Source organism: Fusarium odoratissimum (assembly GCF_000260195.1).
Source record: "Fusarium odoratissimum NRRL 54006 unplaced genomic scaffold supercont1.21, whole genome shotgun sequence".
NCBI lineage: Eukaryota > Fungi > Ascomycota > Sordariomycetes > Hypocreales > Nectriaceae > Fusarium > Fusarium odoratissimum.
The window spans coordinates 430,809-453,156 of NW_022158706.1; the positions used below are offsets into that span (position 1 = coordinate 430,809).

At 48.4% G+C, this 22,348-nt stretch overlaps 10 protein-coding genes and 1 non-coding gene across 13 annotated transcripts; 8 read left to right on the forward strand and 3 right to left on the reverse strand.

Moving 5' to 3' along the window:
• Nucleotides 1–21: 21 nt before the first annotated feature.
• FOIG_11331 (transaldolase) lies at nt 22–1,046 on the forward strand (the record flags this gene model as incomplete). The annotated part of the gene is made up of 2 exons (XM_031211887.1): nt 22–820; nt 871–1,046. The coding sequence occupies 2 exons, from the start codon at nt 22–24 to the stop codon at nt 1,044–1,046; spliced, it is 975 nt and encodes a 324-aa protein (XP_031058461.1).
• Nucleotides 1,047–1,653: 607 nt separating this feature from the next.
• Nucleotides 1,654–3,034, reverse strand: FOIG_11332 (uncharacterized protein; the record flags this gene model as incomplete). The annotated part of the gene is made up of 4 exons (XM_031211888.1): nt 1,654–1,876; nt 1,948–2,091; nt 2,167–2,936; nt 2,987–3,034. The coding sequence occupies 4 exons, from the start codon at nt 3,032–3,034 to the stop codon at nt 1,654–1,656; spliced, it is 1,185 nt and encodes a 394-aa protein (XP_031058462.1).
• Nucleotides 3,035–3,686: 652 nt separating this feature from the next.
• On the forward strand, nt 3,687–4,931 carry FOIG_11333 (uncharacterized protein; the record flags this gene model as incomplete). Its single annotated transcript, XM_031211889.1, has 2 exons — nt 3,687–4,246; nt 4,307–4,931. 2 exons carry the CDS (start codon nt 3,687–3,689, stop codon nt 4,929–4,931), a joined length of 1,185 nt encoding a protein of 394 aa, XP_031058463.1.
• A 1,224-nt stretch (nt 4,932–6,155) lies between these two features.
• On the forward strand, nt 6,156–8,019 carry FOIG_11334 (uncharacterized protein; the record flags this gene model as incomplete). The annotated part of the gene is made up of 1 exon (XM_031211890.1): nt 6,156–8,019. One exon carries the CDS (start codon nt 6,156–6,158, stop codon nt 7,947–7,949), a length of 1,794 nt encoding a protein of 597 aa, XP_031058464.1. The 3' UTR covers nt 7,950–8,019.
• Nucleotides 8,020–8,188: 169 nt separating this feature from the next.
• FOIG_11335 (uncharacterized protein) lies at nt 8,189–9,386 on the forward strand. 3 transcript variants are annotated; one of them, XM_031211892.1, is made up of 3 exons: nt 8,189–8,369; nt 8,420–8,889; nt 8,941–9,386. In XM_031211892.1, exons 1-3 carry the CDS (start codon nt 8,299–8,301, stop codon nt 9,213–9,215), a joined length of 816 nt encoding a protein of 271 aa, XP_031058466.1. In that variant the 5' UTR covers nt 8,189–8,298; the 3' UTR covers nt 9,216–9,386. The 3 variants fall into 3 exon arrangements, with proteins under 3 accessions (XP_031058466.1, XP_031058467.1, XP_031058465.1); XM_031211893.1 differs by having other exon boundaries at nt 8,189–8,889; XM_031211891.1 differs by having other exon boundaries at nt 8,207–8,369; nt 8,420–9,377.
• A 140-nt stretch (nt 9,387–9,526) lies between these two features.
• On the forward strand, nt 9,527–9,612 carry FOIG_11336. Its single transcript has one exon. It is a non-coding gene; the product is annotated as a tRNA-Tyr (tRNA).
• A 571-nt stretch (nt 9,613–10,183) lies between these two features.
• Nucleotides 10,184–12,114, forward strand: FOIG_11337 (uncharacterized protein; the record flags this gene model as incomplete). The annotated part of the gene is made up of 3 exons (XM_031211894.1): nt 10,184–10,509; nt 10,554–11,526; nt 11,578–12,114. 3 exons carry the CDS (start codon nt 10,184–10,186, stop codon nt 12,112–12,114), a joined length of 1,836 nt encoding a protein of 611 aa, XP_031058468.1.
• Nucleotides 12,115–13,446: 1,332 nt separating this feature from the next.
• FOIG_11338 (uncharacterized protein) lies at nt 13,447–15,532 on the forward strand. Its single transcript, XM_031211895.1, has 3 exons — nt 13,447–13,692; nt 13,744–14,038; nt 14,092–15,532. Exons 1-3 carry the CDS (start codon nt 13,531–13,533, stop codon nt 15,384–15,386), a joined length of 1,752 nt encoding a protein of 583 aa, XP_031058469.1. The 5' UTR covers nt 13,447–13,530; the 3' UTR covers nt 15,387–15,532.
• A 533-nt stretch (nt 15,533–16,065) lies between these two features.
• Nucleotides 16,066–17,521, reverse strand: FOIG_11339 (uncharacterized protein). Its single transcript, XM_031211896.1, has one exon. The coding sequence runs from the start codon at nt 17,047–17,049 to the stop codon at nt 16,231–16,233; it is 819 nt and encodes a 272-aa protein (XP_031058470.1). The 5' UTR covers nt 17,050–17,521; the 3' UTR covers nt 16,066–16,230.
• Nucleotides 17,522–18,280: 759 nt separating this feature from the next.
• Nucleotides 18,281–19,624, forward strand: FOIG_11340 (carbonic anhydrase). Its single transcript, XM_031211897.1, has 3 exons — nt 18,281–18,534; nt 18,631–19,193; nt 19,254–19,624. The coding sequence occupies exons 1-3, from the start codon at nt 18,397–18,399 to the stop codon at nt 19,453–19,455; spliced, it is 903 nt and encodes a 300-aa protein (XP_031058471.1). The 5' UTR covers nt 18,281–18,396; the 3' UTR covers nt 19,456–19,624.
• Nucleotides 19,625–20,400: 776 nt separating this feature from the next.
• FOIG_11341 (uncharacterized protein) lies at nt 20,401–21,282 on the reverse strand (the record flags this gene model as incomplete). The annotated part of the gene is made up of 2 exons (XM_031211898.1): nt 20,401–21,065; nt 21,123–21,282. 2 exons carry the CDS (start codon nt 21,280–21,282, stop codon nt 20,401–20,403), a joined length of 825 nt encoding a protein of 274 aa, XP_031058472.1.
• Between the last annotated feature and the right edge of the window lie 1,066 nt (nt 21,283–22,348).

Genomic DNA, 22,348 nt, shown 5'->3' on the forward strand with positions numbered 1-22,348 from the left:
CACATCAGAACACCAGCCATAATGTCTACCCTTGATCAACTTCGACAGTTTACCACCATCGTGGCCGACACTGGCGACTTTGAAGTGCTTAAGACCTTTGGTCCACAAGATGGCACAACGAACCCTTCTCACATTCTCAATGCTGCAAAACAACCAAAATATCAGTCTGTAATTGATGACGCTGTCCGTTATGGCAAGGCAAGCTCCGACTCGCTGGAAGTGCAGGTCGAGCATGCCCTTATAAGGCTCCTTGTCGGATTTGGCAGTGAAATCCTCAAGTGCATCCCAGGCCGAGTCTCGACAGAGGTGGACGCGATCTACTCCTTTGATAAGGACAAGACAGTCAAGATGGCGCGTGAGATCGTCGCACTATACGATGGTCTTGGTGTCCCGAAGCAGCGCGTGTTGATCAAGATAGCATCTACATGGGAGGGTTTTCAGGCCTGTCGTGTTCTAGAAGCGGAGGGCATCCATTGCAACATGACTCTCATCTTCTCTCTAGCCCAGGCCAAGCTGGGGGCCGAGGTTGGAGCAACTCTGGTCTCACCCTTTGTCGGTCGGTCCATGGACTGGTGGCAGAAGACTTTCCCGGGAAGAGACTACACCGGCTTTAAGGACCCTGGTGTAAGGCTGGTGACGGACATCTTTGACTTTTACACCACTCACGGGATCGCAACCGAAGTCATGGCTGCGAGTTTGCGAAACATAGACGAGTGTGTCCACCTCGCTGGCGTTGACTTGATGACTATCAACGTCAAGTTGCTGGAGGAGCTTCAAAAGGCGGATTATCCCGTCCGCCAACGATTACAAAACCACAAAGGTAAGCATGTCCCCGACTGAGACCAAATATCATGAGCTAATACCAGGTAGAGCGGCCTGTTAACGGCATGTTGAAAATGAGTTCTTATGCTCAAGATGAGGCTCGTTTCCGTCTTGATTTGTTCAATGATTGCATGGCTTTTGAAAAGATGTCGGAGAGTCTGCGGATCTTTCTGAAAGACGGGGAGGAGCTCAAGGGTATCTTGCGACAGAGCCTAAGTGTCTGAAGCTGTCTGCCCATCAGAGCTCACGTGGAGTGTGTATCTACAGAGACAGATTGATCGACAAATATACAAGATGCGTGTTATGCTGCGTGCTAACAATGATGTAAAGTGTGCAAGTTCTGGGTAGGGATATATAAAACAAATTCTCACCTCACGAGCTATAGAACACTGTTTTATCCTATTTCTATTATGGTCGCCTTCCTCACCTACCCTGATTTCCTGCCTCACAATGTTGATCGTGTGACGGGGCATTCATGAATGATTTGCTTAGGGGCGCGTTCGTGTGAACGACGTTTCTCAAAGAGTCCCTCGACCATAGTAGTAAATTACATGGTGTTACCGAATAACGTGTCATTGCTAGATTCCCATTACGTCAACAAAAGGATTATTTCCTTTTTTGCTGAGTGAGAGCGAATCTCTCAGAGATACTCAATCCACCACAGCCGAAAACGTCAGAATCATAGTATACTGTTACGAAAATGTATCACATTGCGTATTGTAAGGCGCACAATAATTCCAAACAGAATCACCGTGTTTCATGGCAACTTGGAAACGGAGCAACTACCCAAGCTACAACCCTGCTCACACTTGTTCGGTCGCAGTGACAATTCTACTTCTTTTGCCTCAAGAACCTGGCAGACTCTTCACTTGCTTCCCTGATCTTCCACGTGAACTCGTAGGTCTTGTAAGCATCCTCGTAAGTTGAAAGAATGCCACCTGAAGTCTCAGTGATATCCTCCCCTCTTTCACTCTGCAGCAGAGCGGCAAATTCCGAGTAGAAAGGGTCGTCACCCGGGAACTGAAACTCCTTTTCTTCCTCAGACTCTGGGGTTCTGGTAGAGAAAATTAGAATACGTGTTTATAGAAGAAAGCTTTTCCATAACGACAATATACCGTCACTTACCTGACATGCAATGTAGGGATGGAGTAGAGGTCCGTCAGCCGGAGTTGGTACCCATCAGCCGTGACCACGATGTCGTTCGAGTATTTGATATCATGCAAAGCAACAAGATGAGTCAGAGACCCGAGTGCGCCGTTCTGGAATTTCCTTTAGAAGTGTCAGTGGCTCCCTTGCCCTTTCGTATACCAGCGGGCTCGGCAGGATATGGAATGGGCAACTCACCACATGGCAGAAGTGGCCCTGGGAATCCTCTCATCCTCGGGAATCTTGGATTCGTCTATGGCCATGTGGCTCAGTTTCCCAGGAGGTTCGTAGTGTTCCAACGAGTATGCTTGAACCGTGTCAAGGTCAATATCACCGCCAAGATATCGGGCAAGGTCGCAGAAGTGGGTTGCTTGTTCCACGATAGGACCACACTGCTTCGACTTGTCCCACCAGTCAACCTTTCTAATTCTAGAGTAAGCACAGGTGTACCGTGCAGTGATAGACATAATGGTTAGCTCATTCTCTCGGATGATGGACATGGCTTTCTGAACCACTTGGAGATAGCGAAGCATATAGCCGATCGACACTCTATTTCCAGATTCGTTCAAAAGCTTCACAACTGGGAGCGACTCATGCGCGAGTGCCGTCGAGACGGGTTTCTCACAGAAAATAGAAGGCCCTTTGCCGAATGCAGCAATTACCTGCTCCTCGAGATTTCGTCCCGGCAGCTTGGTACCACGAAAATACGGCGGAGCACCGATGATGATGAGTTTAGGAGTACAACCTCGCTCCTCAAGACCAGTGGCCGCCTCGTCGAGCGACTTGTAGTGGCGAGTATGGGAATAGCACGTCGAAGCTGAAGAACGCTTCTTCTGCTCGACGACTTGTTTGACCCGCTCGACAGAAGGATCCACGATTCCAACAACGTTGAGCTGAGCCCCGAGGCATCTCTCCACCCGAAGAGAATGGTTCCACCTCACGTTGTCATTGCCGAAAGTGATGTTGCCCTGGATTATATTTGTCAGAGGAGACCCAAGCTTGTGGCAGCTGCACTTACGGCACCAATGAAAAGTACGGCGTAATTCTGGTTAGGAGATGCGGTCATTGTTGCGATTGGATTGGGAGGGGGTGTTTTGCTGAGAGTAGGCGCAGACAAGAAGGCGCCTGGGATCAAGATTCACGATTTAGGCACGGTGAACCTCGTTATGTACCCGATCCAGCCCCTTTCAGCGCTTTCTAGGCCCCAGAGCTAATCTAGCACCAATACTCTGTCTCTGCTACTTGACCGGGCTCTCCGGCGCCGACCGGCACCGGAATACCCGAACCAAACCATTCATCCATCACGTGATCAATCTTGTTCAAACACCAGTGACTTGGGAAGTCGTTCCATCGTCAACCGAGTTACCCTCATAACCTCAAACAACACATTGAACCTCAACACGCTCAGGATGACACAGCAGCTGTCGGATCCGAGTGAGCCGCCTCCCCGGCGACTCAAGGCCTGCCGAACATGCCGCCGACAGAAGATGAGATGCGAGGGCAAGCCCAACGACCCCTGTCCAAGGTGTATCAACGCCGGAGTCGCGTGTATCTTTGATCTCGCTGAGAGGCGGGACATGTCAGACAGTGTCTCTAGTGGAGCACAGAAGAGAAAGTAAACTTACTACCGAAATGTCCTTTGTCGCGTCTCCTGCAAGTCAACGACTAACCAGCTGTGACTGGCCAGGATAGGTGCCCTTCAAGAAGAGCTGCGCGTGATGAAGAGCCAGATGCGTGAGATTGTCCACTCAGCACAAAGGAATAGATACAATGCCGTCATCGAAACATCACAGCCAGAGTCATCCGGCCTGAATCGCGACGTCAGCCAACGAGCTGTGCCACTCGATGAGCAGCAGCATTTTCTGGAGACCCCGACCGGTCAAGGGTTGCCCGATAGAGGAAGCGTTGGTCCCAACGATAGTAGCACTAATGGCGGCGGCGGTGATGCCCGCGACATCCACGAGGACGGCGGGTTTTGGGACGAAGGAGCCCTGCTTCAAGATGAAGACGACTCGCAGCGCATCCATCAGATTACCCTGAACGCTCCATTATCGGCAGTCCACGCAATGACACCACCTGCCTCTGCTTCTTCATCACGTCGCGGTTGGGGTGATGATCCTCGTCTCGGGCGCACTGTCGCCTGCGAACCGGCTTCACCAAACCTCCCCCTTCCAGCATCGTCCAGTGGGGTTGGACTCGCTGCTCGCTCCTGGGAAGTGGAAGACTTTATTTCTAGATTATTTCAGGGCCACATCTCGGCAAGAAATCTCTACGCCTTGTAAACACTACTTCATTTCTCCATGTCTTGTTTTCTCTCCGCTAACCCATGTGCAAACAGATATTTCGCCGGCGCAAATCCTTTCCTTCCAATGTTTGACCCTCTGGCAGATACTTTTGACTCATTACGGAGGCGGTCTCCGTTTTGCTTGATCACCATTCTATTCATCGCACTTAGCCAGTCTCAAGCAGCCCTTGATGGTATTCCGAGGCATGCTCTAGAAAAGATGAGAGATGCCGCAGGGCAAGAGTCCCTCCGTCTCGCGGCCGAGAGTCTCTTCAAGAGCCCCCCGACAGTCGAGAGCGTCCAGGCAATGGTTCTTCTTGCAGCCTACTCGGAGAAATCCTGGTTCGCTATTGGCCATGCCCTACAAATGGCTTCAGCGCTCGGTCTTGACAAGGCGGTAGGACAGCTGGTGAAGCAGACACCGACAGTAACTTCGAAAACACACGCGTTGATGAGACAAGCGCGAACCTGGTTCATCTTGCATCATATGGAGCGCGAGCTCGCATTCGGCACTGCCCATGAACCTCGGATGCCACACATTCAAGACTCATCTTTGAGAGCATACCTCGGCGTGCCACTTACCACATCCTCTGATATCAGATATATATCCATCATCGAGCTTGTCCAGTTGCGTGGTAAGACTGTTTCCCTCAAGCGACTGCGCCTTCTTGTGTACTGACTGGACAGGTGGCTTCTTGAAGGAGATTGAATCAATGTCTCTTACTTCAACATCCCCCGTAGAATGGGTCGACGATGCAGAAAGACGAGTCAGAGATTGCTTCTCATATTGGGATGGTGAACTTGCTAGTGCGGAGCCCTGCCCTTCCCCTTTACTGGGTTCCTGTCCTTCAAGGCCGTTATTTACTGACTTTGTGCCAGTGCAAGGTGCTGATACCCGTTCATTTCAGCGCACGAGCCTGTGGATACAGAAGGCCTTCACAACCTTGAATGTGTATGGCCATGTCCTGTGCAAAGTCCGCCAGAACCCTCGGCCAAAATCAGGAGCCGACGAGGAAGAGTTGATGAGACGAACCGCCAAGTTGTCGATGGACCTACTTCGCTTCATTGGAAACAGCTCCTCTTATCAATGGCAATTCCAATGGGCACCGACCTACTCTGCTTTAATGCTGACTTTTCTCGGTGAGACTCTCGGCGGTAGCCTTTTGCACATACTAACCGGCCCAGCCCTTTTTTCGTTCCAGGTATCACAACGATACCCGAGCCTCATCAGCAAGCCAGACCTAGAAGCCAATCTAAGACCAGTCACCGCCATGTTAGACAGTTATGCCTATACGAAAAGTCCGTCGAACCTGATTCAACAGATCTCGCAGTCACTTAAGAACAAGGTAATGCCCACTGACCTCTGCTTAGGAACCGCAGGGGCAGGTCCGACGTTTGATGAAGAGGTAGACAACCCCGCAGAGCAGCTGCAGGGAATTACAGGTCTTACATTTGAAGGGATAGAGGCGCTTCTTGCGCCCAACTACTTTGGTGATTGTTTTACAGTTGGACACGAGACCATGTAGGTAAGAGCAGTTAGTGATAGGCTTAGATGTATTCCTTCATGAAGGATGCCAACATAAACTTACCAAAAGCCTCAGAAGCCTACTATAAATTATATCAGTCTTTTTGTCTTTTAGGATCAAGGTCCTAAGTTTTATTGCCTCGTGGCGAATAAGTCGCTGACATCTAATAAAGCTACCTAATCTACTGTGCATCCCACTCGGGTATCCCACCTCACCGAGTGGGATAGACAAGTCCAAGAGGATTCATGAAGGATCAAATTTGTCATTGCTCAGTATTTCCTTTCATCATGCGATTATAGATATACTATATCTTGTATCAGCAACTCATATATCTTTGGCTGGGCGATATTCTTATTTGACATTTTCATACAGCAACCATGCGAGCAACCAAAGTAACCAACGTTACGCTACTAGACAAAACTCTGACACGTCTCATAGACGATGTTATAGAGAACAGGTCTGGTTTTCTTGCCGACAATGAGAATTTGCAACACTATAAACACCATCTGAGCCATCTTGAGACAGCATCAAAGTTAGCACTTCTTCGAGAATGTCTATGCGTGCGGCCGCCTTTGCCGCTTCTGCCGGAGGATTTACTTCAAGACATCGACACGGTCCTCGAACATGTTCGTCGGCATAAGATCCTTACTCCACTCTCCTCCCTCTCGTCTTCCAGGACGATTCAGCATAGTGAAGCTCGAGCAACGAATATTCATCTGTGGAGAGGTGATATTACGACTCTGACTGGCGTAACAGCTATTACCAATGCCGCGAACAGTCAGGGCCTGGGATGTTTTCAACCAACTCATCGATGTATCGACAACATCATCCATGCTGAGGCAGGACCGCGGCTACGGGAAGAGTGCTTCCAGCGGATGCAGGCCAGAGGAAAAGAGCTTGAGCCTGCAGAGGTACTTGTCACTGAAGGTCATGCTCTCTTCGCTTCTTCAGTAATGCATACCGTTGGGCCACAGCTAAAGAGAGGTGCTTCACCTACAGAGACCGAGAGAAGGCAACTGGCGAAGTGCTATGAGTCAATTCTTGAAGCGTTGGAGGTTTTACCGTCTGACGAAGATGGTAGCAAGTCTATTGCTCTTTGTTGCATTTCGACAGGCTTGTTTGCATTTCCAGCCGATGAAGCAGCTGAGATAGCAGTGTCAACCGTCACGTCCTGGCTTCAGAAGCATCCGTCAACGACGATTACAGACGTTATCTTCAACACATTCACCCAATCAGATACCGAGTTTTACTCAAAACTTCTTGGACCTTCACATACAAAATCGATCTCGCCCGTCGAAAATACGCCGCAAGGTTCTCTCAGCTTAGCACGCGAGTGGCTATCCTCAGCAGACGCTGTCCTCGTCACAGCTGGCGCAGGTCTATCAGCCGCAGAAGGCCTGGACTATCACTCCCGAGACCTCTTCAAGAGGAACTTCCCAGGATGCCTCAAATTTGGCTTGACATCACTATACAGTGTCTTTGGCTTCAACGACTGGCCTTCGGAGGAGCATCGATGGGGATACTTCTTCACTCATTTAAATATGGTAGCGAACTGGTCAAACACGCCGACTTACCAAACTTTGATCCCATGGCTGAGGAATTTTGGGCGAGACGCGTTTGTGCGCACGTCAAATGCTGACGGGCTGTTTCTCGCCAATGGCTGGTCGAATGAGCGACTTTCTACGCCGCAAGGCTCGTATGGATATTTACAGTGCCTGAATAACTGCAGAGTCGACGCTGTCGTGCCATCGGCTCCTCTTGTAGCTGATGCAATGCTTCACATTGATAAGGCGACGCAAAAGCTGATGGATTCAAGCAAAATTCCTCTCTGCCGGTTCTGCGGCTCGAAAATGAGTATCTGCGTTCGAGCGGGTTCGTGGTTCAATCAAGCGCCCTACCAAGAAGGCGAAGCTCAATGGAAAGCATGGAAATCTCGGGTTCTAAGAGAGAAGAAGAATTTGGTGATTCTGGAACTTGGTGTCGGAATGAATACACCTGGAGTATTGCGATGGCCGAATGAAGATTTGGTGATGCGAAGTGACGGGCGAGTCAAGCTGATTCGTGTTGGCATGGGCCCAGAGGCGATGGTGCCATGGGAGCAGGAAGATGAGGGTCTGAGCACTTGTATTCAAGGCGACATCAGGCGCGCGATTCCTCTGTTGCTGGAATGAAGCGGCGATCACCAATTATTTGTAGAAGAATTAATAGAAGCCATAAAGAATGTAGATCATTCACTGCGCCTCAAAGACAGCCCTACGTTGATTCTATGTCGTCACAAGTGACTCTCAGTCCATTCTGAACAAGTCACGCGTCATCAGCCGCAGCGCAAAAGAGGCGCATGATGCCAAGCGTGGATACCACTGTAGTTCACCGGCATATCCGCGTGGCTGTGAAATTTACCGCCCCAAATTTTCTACTAAAAACAACACGCAGGCCAACATTTCAATCCTCAATAATTTCCGGCTTTCGTTCGCGAATTAACAAACAAAGCACCGCGATATGGTAGTGTTATAGCAAAAAATGGGACTGGAGGCCCTGAACAAGCTCGCCTCAGCTGGTGAGGCTGTTTATCAGAACCTCTCTAAAAAATGGTGATTTCCGAAAAGCTCCACTGGTGGGATAAGTTACTGATTGTTAAAAGGGATGAGAGAAAGCGACGACAGGCGGAAGAGGCATGGCTTGCGAAACACGCTGAAGAAATCCGTCAGCGAAATGAATTTCTGTCTCTCGTCACGACTAAAGTCACAGGCGATTCAGCGCTCGAAATGGCACCTCTCCACTGCAACCCGCGCGAAACTCAAAGAGCAGTATTCCTCGTCACAACGCCCATCTCCTTTGGCGTACTTGAAGTCTCACAGTCGAGCTATAAACTATTAGCGAGACATGTCGGCATGAGTCTGAATAGCGTGAGTCATTGGGCAGTCTGCGTTATTGATAGAGGCCTGGGGAAGTGCTATTGCTATGATTTAATGAGCGATCGGCTGGAGTTGACGATGTTGGGGAAGAATTACTTCAGAGTTGCTGTTATTACGGAGGAGTTTGTTGAGACGTGGAGTTCGTGTTATTATATTGGCGAGACGACCAAGACGCATGAGGAGATTCAAGCGATAGGTGGGTTTATTTGCAAAGAGAAGGAGGGAGCGTTTACTGATTTTGGAGTAGGACAGCATCATATCGGATTGAATCCTCGGTATAAATTACTATCGAATAATTGTCAGCATCTGGTTGACAGTCTTGTCAAGGAACTTTGCAATGGCAAAGTCATCAGCCAGGCAAAGCTGGACGAGGAGTTGTCGCTTGCGTCACCAAAGATTGCACGCGACTTACTTGTTGGGAGGATAAGGTCGAAGATGGATGTCGGTGGGGAGAGCGAAGACAGTGCTTCGATCAAAGAGCATTTGGAGGCGATCAAAAGTCACTGGAGCGACAGAAAATAATTCATCATGATACCCAGGGTAGGTTGTTGAATGAGACATTAATGTCTTGATACCCGCGCTTCGGAAGTAATTAGTTGTAGAGAAGACTTCAAAGGGAATAAGAAATGATTTATCATATTAATTAAGATAAGAGACTAAGACCTGAGTTTTCCGATAATCTGCCTCGTGAAGTCAATTATGCCTGTGAGGATGATTACTGGGGTTGAGAAAACGAAAGGACAGCAACAGAGGCAGTAAGCGAGACACACCTATATATACTGCAGTCTATGGCTCTGCTGTCACCAATAGCTATTCCTCCGCTTCGGAGATCTCCCCGAATAGCTCAGCTGGAAGAGCGTTCGGCTGTAATTGTTAATCTGACACCGAAAGGTCACTTGTTCGATCCAGGTTTCGGGGAGCGCAAATTCTATTTTTGCATTTTTCCACACTCGCCCCAGCACTTATGCCTATTCATCCAGACCAATATTACCTGTCCCGTAATTTATGCAATCCAAGCCTTTTTTTTTCTTTCTTGCGCCATTCGTGCCACTTGGCCCATATTTGGATATTAGGCAAATATGAGCTTTGCTGCGTGATAGTCTCTGGTGACGATGTCCAGTCAAAATGATTGAATCTGAGGGGTTTCAAGTGCTGAGATGAGAATGTGCTGACGCACGTCATCTTTTGATATGGGGAGGATGCGTGAGGGTGAAGTTGGTGGTCAGTCGTCTCGTGAGATATTGGGTCATTTATTCTCTCCCGTCATCGATGACGGTTCTCAAACCTAGCATCAATTTGTAGATACCACCGCCAAAATGCTAGCATCTCTTCCACCAGAAATCCTTGAAAATATTTGCGACAAGGTATATAGTTCACTGATACATATCAATACTGGCTGACAGCGATAGCTGAACGGTATCGACCTCCAGCGGCTCTCGCTGACGGCAAAATGGCTACATAAAGTAGCTTTTCGCCAACTCTGGCGCTCCATGACTATTCAGCCATATCCCGAGAGCGAGCGACATTGCATAAGCCCTTATGGACCATCGCAGCCTTGTCTTCAGTATACGAGAGAGCTCCGCTTTGATCCTGGTGTCGACGCAGACCCGAAACGATGTATCCATGCGAGTGACTGGCTTGGTTACATGGGCAACTGGGCCGAGAAAGTCCCCCTTCATCAGTATACTTGGGAGGCTAGGGGCGATAGCTTTGGGCTTGAGGGTGGAAAGCTTCTTCGCGTGAAGTTTGAGTGTCTTGCGCAGAGGGCTGTGATATTGCTTAACCGTTTCAAGGACGGGCAACTCGAATCTTTCAGGTATGAGGCATACGCATCAGAGGGCATTTTCTAACAGATCCTAGTTGGAACTATACATCGTGCATACCCTCTGAGATTCTCGAGATTCTGAGTCTCAAGCATTCCTCCATCCAGAGTCTTAGCCTCGTCACGGACCCTTTCTGTAGCCGATTCAACCGCTGGAGCCGAACAGCTGACATAGACCTCTCGGCATTTCATAACCTTCGACGACTCATCTGGAAAGCACCTATGGGTTGTCATTTTGACAACATTGCTAACCTTGTTAAGGCCAATGCGAGGCAGTTGGAGGAACTGGAATTGGAGCTGCAGGGCTGGTCTCAAGATCGAGAGAGTCGCGAGTCCACGGTGATTCATCACGAAGATAACCCTGAAGTATGGGATAAGATACCAGCAAGTACTATGCTTTCTCGGCAGATGTTTGGTCTGCAGGAGGCTGCTTCGGAAGCAGCTGAGCGGACATGCTTTCCGAACTTGCGGAGTCTAAAATTCACCCGGGTCCCTTTGAGAGATGAGAACACTGGTATACAGGTCACAGCTTCTTCCATTAACCTTAATGCTCTCAGGCATCTGTCGTTGAGGATGTGCGCGTACTGGATGCCCTTCCTATCTAGCATCATGGAATCACAAACGCCACTTCAACTCAATACTCTCGAAATACTGGACTTCTGCCTGGATACGCCGCACGAAACCGCAAAGAGCAAAGCCGCCACCATCACTGAATTTATCGATTCCTTCAAGGGACTCGAAGAACTTACCGTTAGTATATGCGGTCCGACGTCATCTCTTCAGTTCTGGGAACATGTCGCGGGCCATGCGGCAAGTCTGAAAAGATTTGTGTATCATCAGAGGATCACGGACCAGGATGAAGAGCTGTTGAACTCACGCTTGGGTAGAGATTCATCGGATTTAGGGATATCGTCTGAGGACCGAAACTGTATCCGGAAAGACCCTTCACAGAATCCGCTTTCGAGACTCAACCTAGATTTCATTGGGTTGACATGTGCACCGAAGTACCTTGTAAGTGACCATAATTACTATTAGGATGTGAATGCTAAGCAATAACTGTAGAAAGACATTCTGCTTCCCTTCGTGTCCAAGCGGTCACTGAAAGTGCTTCACATTCGACACACAGGAATGAGTTCAGGTCCCAGTGCATCCTGGGTCTTCAATCACGCCCTAGAACTCAAGATCACTGAAGGAGAGAATGAAGGCGTGCCCATCGACGACAAAACAAAGGCAGGCAGCTCACTCAACGGCGATGCCGAAGAACATGTTCGTCTTAGCCTCGAAGAGTTCGCAACCGCTGTGAGAGAGAGAAGAGAGTGGAAAACACCACCTTTGCAACAAAGCTTCCGAGAGTTTGCGAACTGGGCCTTTGGTTCAAATGGGATTAAGTCCCTAGAATATATTGTCTCGGGTGACCTCTCTCATGGGAATAGGTATTCGGCTAACAACGCCTTGATATGCAGAGTGGTAGGAGGGGAGAGGAGATATCGTGTCATCAGTCAGGAGCGCGGAGGGCCGGAGTGGCGAGATGTGAAGAGCAGATATGGAAGTGCATTGGAGGCATGTCCGGTTGAGAATATTGTTCCCGAGTACAACTAGTGACTTTCCTTCTTTGAGAGCATACATTACTGACGAAACTTGCTGGTTAAAATCGTCAATAAGCCCCACGGACATCTTCCGAGTCAAGTCTCAAGCCCCGCAGAGCTCTAGGCTGCCTGCGCTTGTTGTTAAGATTCTTAGTTTTAAACAGTGCTTAAGTATAGTCTAAATAAGAACGAGCACACGAGCGAACTACCGATCGTATATAATGATGACAAGGTGTCTTAAAGCTTTCAGCCTCTATGCTAATTGCGAGATAATATAGAGTAATTCATCTGGTCTTTAATAGTGTCAGTGTCCGTATGATAACCGTTTATATGGATAGGAGTAGCGAAGGGGAATCAAAGATGTAGTGAAATCCTTGTGAACTTGTTATGCAAGGTAATGATCTGAGTTGGTGTAAAGACTTGTTAAAGCTGTCGAGGGCTCTGTCCAAGACCTGCCAAAATGCTGCATATCAACCATTCCTAACTACACGATTCGAGTACCACGACTAGACGAGGCAAGCTTGAGTCTGTGCGCATGACAATCTCTCGGCAAGATAGATCTAGACGACTTGGCAACCCATCAATAGCAAGCTATTCTCTACAGACTTCCAGCTTCCATAGGCCCCGCGAACTAATTGACGGGGAACCCTGCTTAGAATTGAGGCAAGCTTTTGGGGCATTTGAACTAAGCAAGGTTCCCCGCGCTCGACCCCGTGGGTTAGCAGGTTAGGTCCGCGGGGCCGAGGTCGCATTAACGCGCCAAGACAGAAACGGGGATATACTCCGTGGCCGCAACCCGCTACTTCTGCTGGAATCTTGAGACTCTTTCTGCTCTTCAGTTTATCTGGAAGGCCAGACAGATCAAGAGGAAGGGGTGAATGTACCACGATATTCCGTTCTGAGACTCGTTCTACCATGCTGAAGCACCAGACATTGGAGTCGAGTGTATTGTTCATCTCTGCCCAATATTAAGCATCATGTTAAAAAAGACACAAGTTGCGATTGGCAGATCGAACTACGTGGCTGTCCTGCAAGGTGGGTTCCATCTCCCGATGCTAGACTTGATTCGTGTTAAAGGTGCCGAAGAGCCGATCGCAAATGACTTGTAAGGGTCATTTGCTATCACAGAAACTCTGGAAACTATCCCATTTTATCTCTCTCCGTGGCTACTTATCAATTCCTGCCATTCAAATCAAGTCTAGACTCTCAATAGCGTATCCTGACCCCTCGTTTTATGAAAGGGTGCCTCGGCACCTTGAAGTTATCGATCGGAGCAGTGGCCTTATAAGTATGATAAACAGTCGATCACTGTAACATAATAATAATTAATTTAAATAACTCCTTTCCCTCACCAACTCATACTCACTGAACAAATCAACATTCCTCGCAACCAGATATCCTATTGCACTATCCCATCGAAGACATTGCCATGGGTCCGAAGCAATTGGACGCCCACGAAGGCAGTGGGCAGAACTCCGAAAGCGAGAAGCCTACCCATGTAGAGACTGAGCATGCTGCCGTCACTTATGGCCAGGAGAAGGACGCCTTCCAGGCTCATGCGGATGAGTCCGGTGAGGGCCAGTCTACGAAGGTATACAGAAGACGAGCCCAGATATTCGAGCACACTAACACTCATTTTTAGATGACAAAAAGACGTTTCATGGCCCTCGTTTCACAAGCCTTTCTCTGGACGGGCTCCCAGATCCCTGTTTATCTATTCGGAGGTGTTCCGCCGTACATCTATGCTGATATCGGGGGACATGACCGTTGGACCTGGTTTGTTCTAGCCAACCTTCTCTCGCTAGCAGCGGTCTGTCCGTTTGTGGGATCTCTATCGGATATGTTCGGCCGTCGATACGTTGCGCTCTCCGGCGCGTCGTTTATCGTCCTCGGAATGATCGTCTGTTCTACCGCTCACACAATGAATGTCTTTATCGGTACGCCCTCCACCCCTTCACATTTGACAGATCAAGGCTAACTAGTGATCCAGGTGGAATGGTCTTGGCGGGAGTCGGAGCCGGTATCAACGAACTCACCGCCCTAGCAGCAACTTCTGAGATGGCACCGACTGCCCAGCGTGGCAAGTACGTCTCCATCCTGATCTTCACAATCGTGCCCTTTTGTCCCTCTGTGCTCTGGGCACAGCTCATCGCTGCACACTCGACATGGAGATACATCGGCCTCTTCTGTGCTCTCTGGGCTTTTGTCGGTCTTGTCTTGACAGCTTTGTTCTACTTCCCACCGCCTCGTGTCAACTCAGAGGGCCTGACGCGAGGAGAAATTTTGAAGCGCATTGATTTCGTCGGCGGTTTTCTTAGCATTTCTGGTATGATCTTGTTCATGGCTGGATTGCAGTGGGGTGGATACATGTATTCTTGGAAGTCGGCCCATGTCCTTGTTCCTTTGATTCTTGGTGCGGCTCTGGTGGTCCTCTTTGTCATCTGGGAGGGCTTCTTTGCGCCGTATCCCATGTTTCCCCGCCGCATCAACCAAGCGCCTCGGATTCTTACCCTGACGCTCATCATCACCTTCATCTCTGGCGCAAACTTCTTTTCCATCCTCATGTTTTGGCCTACGCAGGCTTTCAACGTGTATGGTCATGACCCCGTGCAAGTCGGAATCCGAGGTATTCCTGTTGGCTTCAGTATCATGGCTGGTGCATGCATTGTTCTCTGGCTCCTGTCTGTGTTTAGAGGTGCAAACAGATCACTCATGGTTATCTCGAGTATCCTGATGACGGCTGGATGTGGCGCCATGTCTGTTGCAAGGCCCGACAACATGTCCACCCTATGGGGAATTCTCGTCCTGGCTGGCCTGGGCATCGGAGGAATCGTCGTCCCAGCAAGTATCATCACGACAATCATTTGCCCCGACGATCTCATCGCGACTATCGCAGCGCTTACTCTGAGCATCCGCGTCATTGGCGGTAGCATCGGTTACACCATTTACTACAATGTCCTTGTGGCCAAGTTCACACCTGCTGCTATACACTACATTGGTGGCGCGATGGTGAAGTATGGCAACATCACCTCAACTGAAGTCATCGGGGAGGTCATTGGGTTGACTAGTATTTCTTTGCTGGACGAGATTGCCGAGGTACCAGGTATCGCGGGAAATGAAGCGCTGTATAAGATTGTGATCCAGGCTGGCCAGATTGCCTATGCCGAGGCATACAAGTGGGTGTATTATGTGAGCATTGCGTTTGGTGCGGTTTCTGTCCTCGCTTCTCTTTTCTTGGGAGATATCGGGAAGTATATGGATGATCACGTCGCTGTGGTGATGTAAGGCTGTTTTATGTACATAGGCATCGCGGTGATCTACTACAGGCCATGAGAATAAGGGTTATGTAGCTAAGATAGTTGATGAGAATACGATTCAGGATCATTCCAGTTGGGCCCCATGCAAATCACCAAAGCTGGTCTTCCTAAAGGTGTTTGAAACACAATCAGAATGTGACTTTCGGTCGCGGATGAGCGTACAGGTGGTTTATATCACATGCTATCTCAGCTCTGACACCAAGCGCTGCGCATTTCCAAATCCAGCATGTTGCTTATAGCTGAAGTAATACTCGCCACGCCATCCGCATGCTTACCTTCCTTCTTTAGCTTCTTACATAACCTTCCCAAAATATCGGCATGACAGTCAGGAATTTGAGAGGTAAGCCAGGACAGGGATGTGAGGCTATGCTGCTGTGGCTTGATATCATACGAGAATGGGCCACCTGAGGATGCGCGATTTGGAGAGTATGTAGGTTTGTTTCATAGATGTCCGGCTTCATCCGAAATTTTGATAGTTTCATGTAGATTGATGCATGCAACTAGATGGAGGGGAGTGCGCATGAGCTGTGAAGTGAGTCGAATTTGAGGAAAGGTATTGGGTCAGTCCAATTTTGTTAATGCCCCAGATTTTAATTGGGAGATCTCGTATGCTCACAATAATAGCATAGCCTAGCAGAGATTATAACCGAGAAGAATTAGGTTTACGAGTAATTATGCAAGCAATTATGCATAAAAGTAGGGGTTCTTACAAATGTTCCTCCGGCATAGGAATTCCAGTCTCTTACATGCTAGACTTTATCAGAAACCATAAGTTCAAATCTAGTTTCTTAAGTTCTGAAATACTATTGCCTCTACTTCTTCAGGTATTTGGCCAAAGACTTGTTAATAAACTCCCGCCCCGCCTCATAAAGCTTCATTCTTTGCGTCTCAAACCCATCCTCCTTAAACAGACTCTCCCCCGGCCCAACAGCAAACTGCTCATCACCCTTAACAAGCCCATCAAACATCCTCTCCGTAAACTCACCAAGCGGCATTCCAATCTCTCCACCGTTCACCAGATCAGGCTGATGTTTCTCATCATGCAACTCCGTCTGAACAGCCGGCGGAAAAACTTCGATCATGCGGACGTGAGAAGCTCCACTAGCTTTGAGTTGTTCTCGAACGTTTAGGATGAAAGTGTGAAGGGCCGACTTGGAAGCATTGTAGTTTGGTGTTCGGATCATTGAAGGAATTAGGCCAAGCGTCGCGCTGATGTAGATTAGATGGCCTTGGGGCTGTTCCTTGAGATGAGGGAGGAATGCTGCGGTGAGATGGGCGGCAGATGTGTAATTGGTGGTAAGTTCGTCGCCAAGAACAGATAGATCCAGAGTTTCGGGGCTGGTAAAGTCAAATCCTCTTTGGATGCCTGAACTAAACACGATAGAGTCCAAATCTGGATCGGACTGGGTGATAGATTCGGCAAAGCTTTTTATTCCATTCAGGTCCGTGACGTCAAACACCACAGCCCTTGCATTATCATCTCCATATTTCTTCACAAACTCCTGAAGCTTATCGCTCCGTCTACCGACGACAATGACTTTTGTCCCTGTGGCTATGAGCTTGGCGGCAAGGGCCTCTCCAATACCGGAAGAAGCACCGAGCACGAGGGTCTTTTGGTACAAGGGAGCCATGTCTAACAGTGCAAGATTGAGTTTCGAAGGATCGCGAGATGAAATCGAAGGGAAATGACAGGTGAGAAGCTTGCGTATGTCGTATCAACTGCTGTGGTATCGTGACTGGGTTGGTAATGCTTGATGAGGGGTAAAGTGGGATGGAAGCCGAATTGTCGGTAGGTTGAGGCTAGGCTGGGTTGTGCAGGATAGGAAGGAGACTAGGAAAGAGCTTAATATTGAAGTCTTGGCACTTGTGATAAGAGTTTGGGATGGATGTAAGTGAGGTTGAGCGGATTTGTCGTCGTCATGCAGAACATGATTCCATTGGATTCTGTTATCGTGAATCCACTATCGCCAAGTCACCTGACTCGATCAAGTTACAACTGTACGGAGAAACGTAGCATCGTTCAAAACTTAAGCTTATTCATAATCCTTTCCGAGAACTCCATAATTGAGAGATTTAAGAAATGAAATTACCATCTCCACGCCCTCGAGTCATTCTCAAGCCACAGGTCGAGGCCGTGTGTCAGATTACAGCCAATGCACTGCCAAGGAGTCCAGAACCTCTGCCCCGCCTGAGCCCCCCAGACCCTTGAACGGCTTACCCCTGGCGCTTGGCAACGGTTTTTCTAGAGGTCCTGGAGGTTTTGTTCCAGCCAGTGATGTTTTCCGCTGTTCATCTCCATGGAGAGTGTCCAGTTTAATGCGATGCTCCGCGGGGCTTTGCGGGCGTAAATAACAACCTGGCACACGTCATTTTATTATCCAGAGTTGCGCTTTAAGAGGATACTCGAGGTGAAGACCGATAAATAACTGGATTTACGAGTGCAACGCTATGAGGCTTCACGAGTTCACGTGTGCGACAGCAGTTTAGACGCATTGTTTGGCCAAAAGCATAATTGATTCATGCAGACTAATGTTGAGTTCAGGGTCTACTCTAACCCAAATGCGCAAGACCAAAAACGTCCCCCGGTTTTCAATGGGACACTCGGACATAACTGAACTGGGCATACCCAGCGACGCTTATTTCATTTTCTTCAGCAACATTACTGCGTCGAGGCAATAACCACACCCGTTTTAGATCCACCGCCCCCGGTCTGGCCGGTACGAGCATTGTGGCGTGACTTTGGCGGCAGTCAGCTAGCTACCGTTGCCGTTGATGTAAGCCCCAGCCTGTAGACCCCTGGATTATGACCCTGGGTTCATATTACCTGTCGGGGATTGTAGGGATGAGGATGAAGGAATACTTAAATGGAGAGTGTTTCTCGGTTTCAAGCGTTTGAGATCTGTACAAGCTTGTGTTTTACCTTATTTCTTGAGTGTCAACGGTTTCCCCAACTTTTGACGTAGACAATTTCTTCAAATATGACTTCTTGGGTATCTTTGTTAGCTGTTCTGGCTGCGTGTGCGCCGCAGGTTCATGCGTCGTGTGCGTATGGGACGCATCTTCACCGGAGAGCCGATGTTATTCAAGCTCCCAAATTTGGATACTCTGCTGCCAATGTACGCCACTCAATCACCTAAGGCTTCATCTGCTGTCTCTCTTATCCATCGAGGGCTTCAGAGAGCTCCATACAGGTTACTGACTTTATACAACAGGGCCCAGCAAACTGGTACAACTTAGACCCCAAGGCCAACGAACTATGCGCAACTGGTCACCACCAATCCCCCATCAACCTCGCCGACGGTTCATTCAACATCATCCCCGCCTCAGACCTAAACATTGAGATCCCAAACTTTACCAAGGGCGCTGAGTTTGAGAACTTGGGAAGTACCGTCGAAGTAGTCACCGAAGGACTCGGCGGTAAAATCACCATCGAAAACACGACATATCATCTCAAGCAATTCCACTTCCATCTTCCCAGCGAGCACATTGACAACGGTACCAGTCTGGCCATGGAGATGCACATGGTTCACGCAAGTGCGGACAACAAACTCGCTGTCATCGGTGTTTTCATCGATCTCGACGATGGAGCGGCCGATTCGTATAAATTCAGGGAGACGCGCAAGGGCAAGACAGACACCCCTGCTACGAAATCCACTGTCGTTACTACCGTTCTCAACTCGGTGGATAAGATTGCGACCCTAGGACAAACCACTCACATCAAGTCGCTCAAAATGTCCGAGATTGTATCTCTTCTCAACAAGGGCGATTTCCAATCGTAAGTCTACTAAGCATGCCAAGAAAAAGTAATGCCCGCTGACGGTTTTTGTCGTCTTAGATACTCGGGTTCGCTTACTACACCGCCCTGTAGTGAGGATGTCAAGTGGCTCGTCTCCACTCAGAAGGTTTCTATTCCTACGCGAACTTATTTGAAGGCCCGATCTGTCATCGGCTACAACGCTCGCTTCCCTCAAAATGTGCCAGGGGAGGAGAATATCTTGAGCTTAGTGGCCGATGAGATTGAGCACCACGATGACTAGATTAAGTTGTACACCATGGTGGTTGTCTGTTTGGAGTAGAGGAATCATTTGATCAAGTCAGTAGAGTAACGTATGGGAGGCAAAGTGAGCGATTATTTACATGTATTGATATTAGAAGGCGATATAAACGCAAGCATAAGCATACAATACGATCAATTTCCGATTTCACCACTTTTCTCCGATGCTAAAGTGTTATCGCCGAGCCGCTTGGCTCTCGGTACTCTATCTCCAGTGTAACTTTAAATCATCATGGAGAACGTTACAGCCAAATTGGAAATGTCGTCGTTTTTTCGACGTCAGTGCCCCCATATCTTGGCATCCCAACGTCTGGAGAACGTGGGGAACCGTCTGATTTTCTGTGTTTACCCCTGGCTAGCTCAAGAGTTGGTGCTGCTGATCTTCTCCCCACCTGTTTGTGCAAGTGGTTGATGGTTTGACGGCGCTAAAGCCATCCGCTGTCAAGTTTATGTGACTATCATTCTCTTGGCGATGAGTTTTCGGGTGAGAAATGGAGCTGTGAGGCGATATGTAGCATTGAAGAGAGTCATGTTTGAGTGAAGGGGGCATTGTGCGCGGTTATTAGAGTTTGGGGTTATGATGCAGTGGATATTATACCGAAACGCGAGAATTTCTCCGTGCTTGGTTAGGGCTGTCGCGGGCAAACTCTAATTCTTCCTGCTATCCCCGATCACCGGGATATCCTTGGACATGCAGTAGCTGCTGACAAGAGGGACACCAGAATATCTCGAGATCTATTGGCTCGTCTATCAACCTAAGCCATCGGTAGCATATCCCATCTTCGACGATTGTCAGCCAAGCCTTAATTGCATTTCTAAAACTCTATCTCGTGCGTAATTCCTCCTATCAGAGCTGAAGCACAAATTGGCAGAACCTACAACTCCTCTCATACTGGTCTTAAAACGCTCATAATTCTATCAAATTGATCTAAGCCGTGCCAGACATTGGTTGTTGTCTATAAGGATTATGATCGGCCGTCAGATCAGCGGCGTACCAATTCAATGACAACGCCATAACGATAGCCATGAAGAGAATATCAAGTACGTAAATCGGCCATTCATGCGCATGCAAATATCCATCGTCCCCAAGCCCAAACTCAACCAGTCGAAACACATTTCGGAATAGAATCAGTATCGTACAGGCATATAGCTCACTGAGCATTATAACCAACAAGAGGTTCGGATTAATCGCCCCAATGAGTCCTCTTCTCGCAAGTCGTGCATGAAATGTTCCCGCACAGAGTAGGAAGATGACCAATATGACAACCTGAAGAGCCAGTCCAGCAAGAACAACATTTTCCCCACTGTTCTCATCAGCTGTATTGTTGGCGTTGACGAGCATTCCTGCGCCGCAAGCCTGAACGACGAAGCATAAGACATCGCCTGTCACAAAGAACTTGGAAAGCCATGATATTCGTATGATGGAAAGGTCTGGATGGTCAGAAGCGCGGATGATTCGGCCGAGGAACATGTAGATTGCCGCGGAGAAGAAGATGGGCGCGAGGAGGATCAGGAGTGTTTGCGTGCCGTACGATCCTTGGTCTCGTAGGTGGTCGGTCGAGTATATCCTTGCGGCAAGACCCGCGGTCTCAACTATGAGGGAAGTGTTAGAAGGATGGTCGATAGTCTTTGGGTAAGTTGGGGACATACAGAGTCCTCCGAGGACAAGAGTGAGGCAGAACCACTTTCGGTAGCGAAAGATATTCCATAGATGAACAAGAGTGAGAACTGCGAATACGACGCAAACGACAAGCGCCAATATTTTTGAGGGCCGGTAGAACTCGTATACGTTGTCTGCTGTAGATGCCATGTTGAAAATTGATCATAAGGCGAACGATTACAAGAAGAGAAAAAGTCTCAACCTGTTCTAGGGGAACCGCGTGGTTTTGGTGTCTTTGGCATTCGGAAACTTCCATACTATGATGCTGCGGTAACTCACGCGTGGCTTCGTTGAGGTGCCTGGAGATGGATGATTGGCTTGGTTTTGAAGGAGTGGCTGGGACAACGGGAAAGCCGAGCAGGACAGCGATACAGTTCAAGGCCGGAACGGTTCTGCCAAAATTTCATTAAGGACTAATGTTCTTATGGAACTGACGTTAGTAAAGACGCTATAGCTAAAAAGTGCTCGTTGAATTGTCTATTACCTATGTTTTGTAACCACGAGGGTTCGATTTGTCTTTGAACCTTTCCAAGTTCCCATATTTCCAGCAGTAGAACCAATGCCTATTATCCAACACATTTGCTACAAGTTGAACCCTCGTTCTATGTTATGGCAGAAGTAACTGGTACATTTATATCATCATTCAAAGAGAGGGGTTGCGGACTGTTGTCGTGACAGTTACCCAAACACTCTATTCCACGTTGATTGAGCCTGATAAATGCATTCTAGTCTAAATAGAGGGGCTTACCGTTCTATTGACGACTTATAATACATCTCACCAGTTCAATGATATCGCTTGGTTGGCTGCTGTCTAGAATCGACTTCTCTGCTGGTAGGTATCGAGAGTCCTCCACGTAGCGCTGAGAATAGACCCAGCTTTCGAAAACCCTGATCCTTCTATCCAGCGACATAGACTTTATATCTCACTTTTAATCCATTAAGATTTTGAGCCCTCTTTATCAGAAACCTCAGCAGAGGGTTAGAGAAGCCCTTCGCTTGTTAGCTTTTATCTGGGAGGTTAGAGATGAGAAGCATTATCAACAGCCATGCTTTTATCTTATTCTTCCAAATATTCAGGCTCTTTCATCCATAGTAGTTCATCTGGTTCTCAGATCTTATTCTTCCAATTTTTCATCTAAACTCTCTTGCTCTTCCTTCTTCCTCTTTGCACTCACTCATGTTTTCGACACCTTGATACAAAACCCCATCGTCGCAT

What these genes read in the sequence shown, in the direction of transcription:
- FOIG_11335 (XM_031211891.1), top strand. Translation starts at nt 8,299, where the DNA reads ATGGGACTGGAGGCCCTGAACAAGCTCGCCTCAGCTGGTGAGGCTGTT. An exon ending in CAGAACCTCTCTAAAAAATG is followed by an intron (nt 8,370 to 8,419) that starts GTGATTTCCGAA and finishes GATTGTTAAAAG; the next exon opens with GGATGAGAGAAAGCGACGAC.
- FOIG_11338 (XM_031211895.1), top strand. Translation starts at nt 13,531, where the DNA reads ATGGGTCCGAAGCAATTGGACGCCCACGAAGGCAGTGGGCAGAACTCC. An exon ending in GTGAGGGCCAGTCTACGAAG is followed by an intron (nt 13,693 to 13,743) that starts GTATACAGAAGA and finishes ACTCATTTTTAG; the next exon opens with ATGACAAAAAGACGTTTCAT. An exon ending in CACAATGAATGTCTTTATCG is followed by an intron (nt 14,039 to 14,091) that starts GTACGCCCTCCA and finishes CTAGTGATCCAG; the next exon opens with GTGGAATGGTCTTGGCGGGA.
- FOIG_11340 (XM_031211897.1), top strand. Translation starts at nt 18,397, where the DNA reads ATGACTTCTTGGGTATCTTTGTTAGCTGTTCTGGCTGCGTGTGCGCCG. An exon ending in TTGGATACTCTGCTGCCAAT is followed by an intron (nt 18,535 to 18,630) that starts GTACGCCACTCA and finishes TTTATACAACAG; the next exon opens with GGCCCAGCAAACTGGTACAA. An exon ending in AACAAGGGCGATTTCCAATC is followed by an intron (nt 19,194 to 19,253) that starts GTAAGTCTACTA and finishes TTGTCGTCTTAG; the next exon opens with ATACTCGGGTTCGCTTACTA.
- FOIG_11339 (XM_031211896.1), bottom strand. Translation starts at nt 17,049, where the DNA reads ATGGCTCCCTTGTACCAAAAGACCCTCGTGCTCGGTGCTTCTTCCGGT.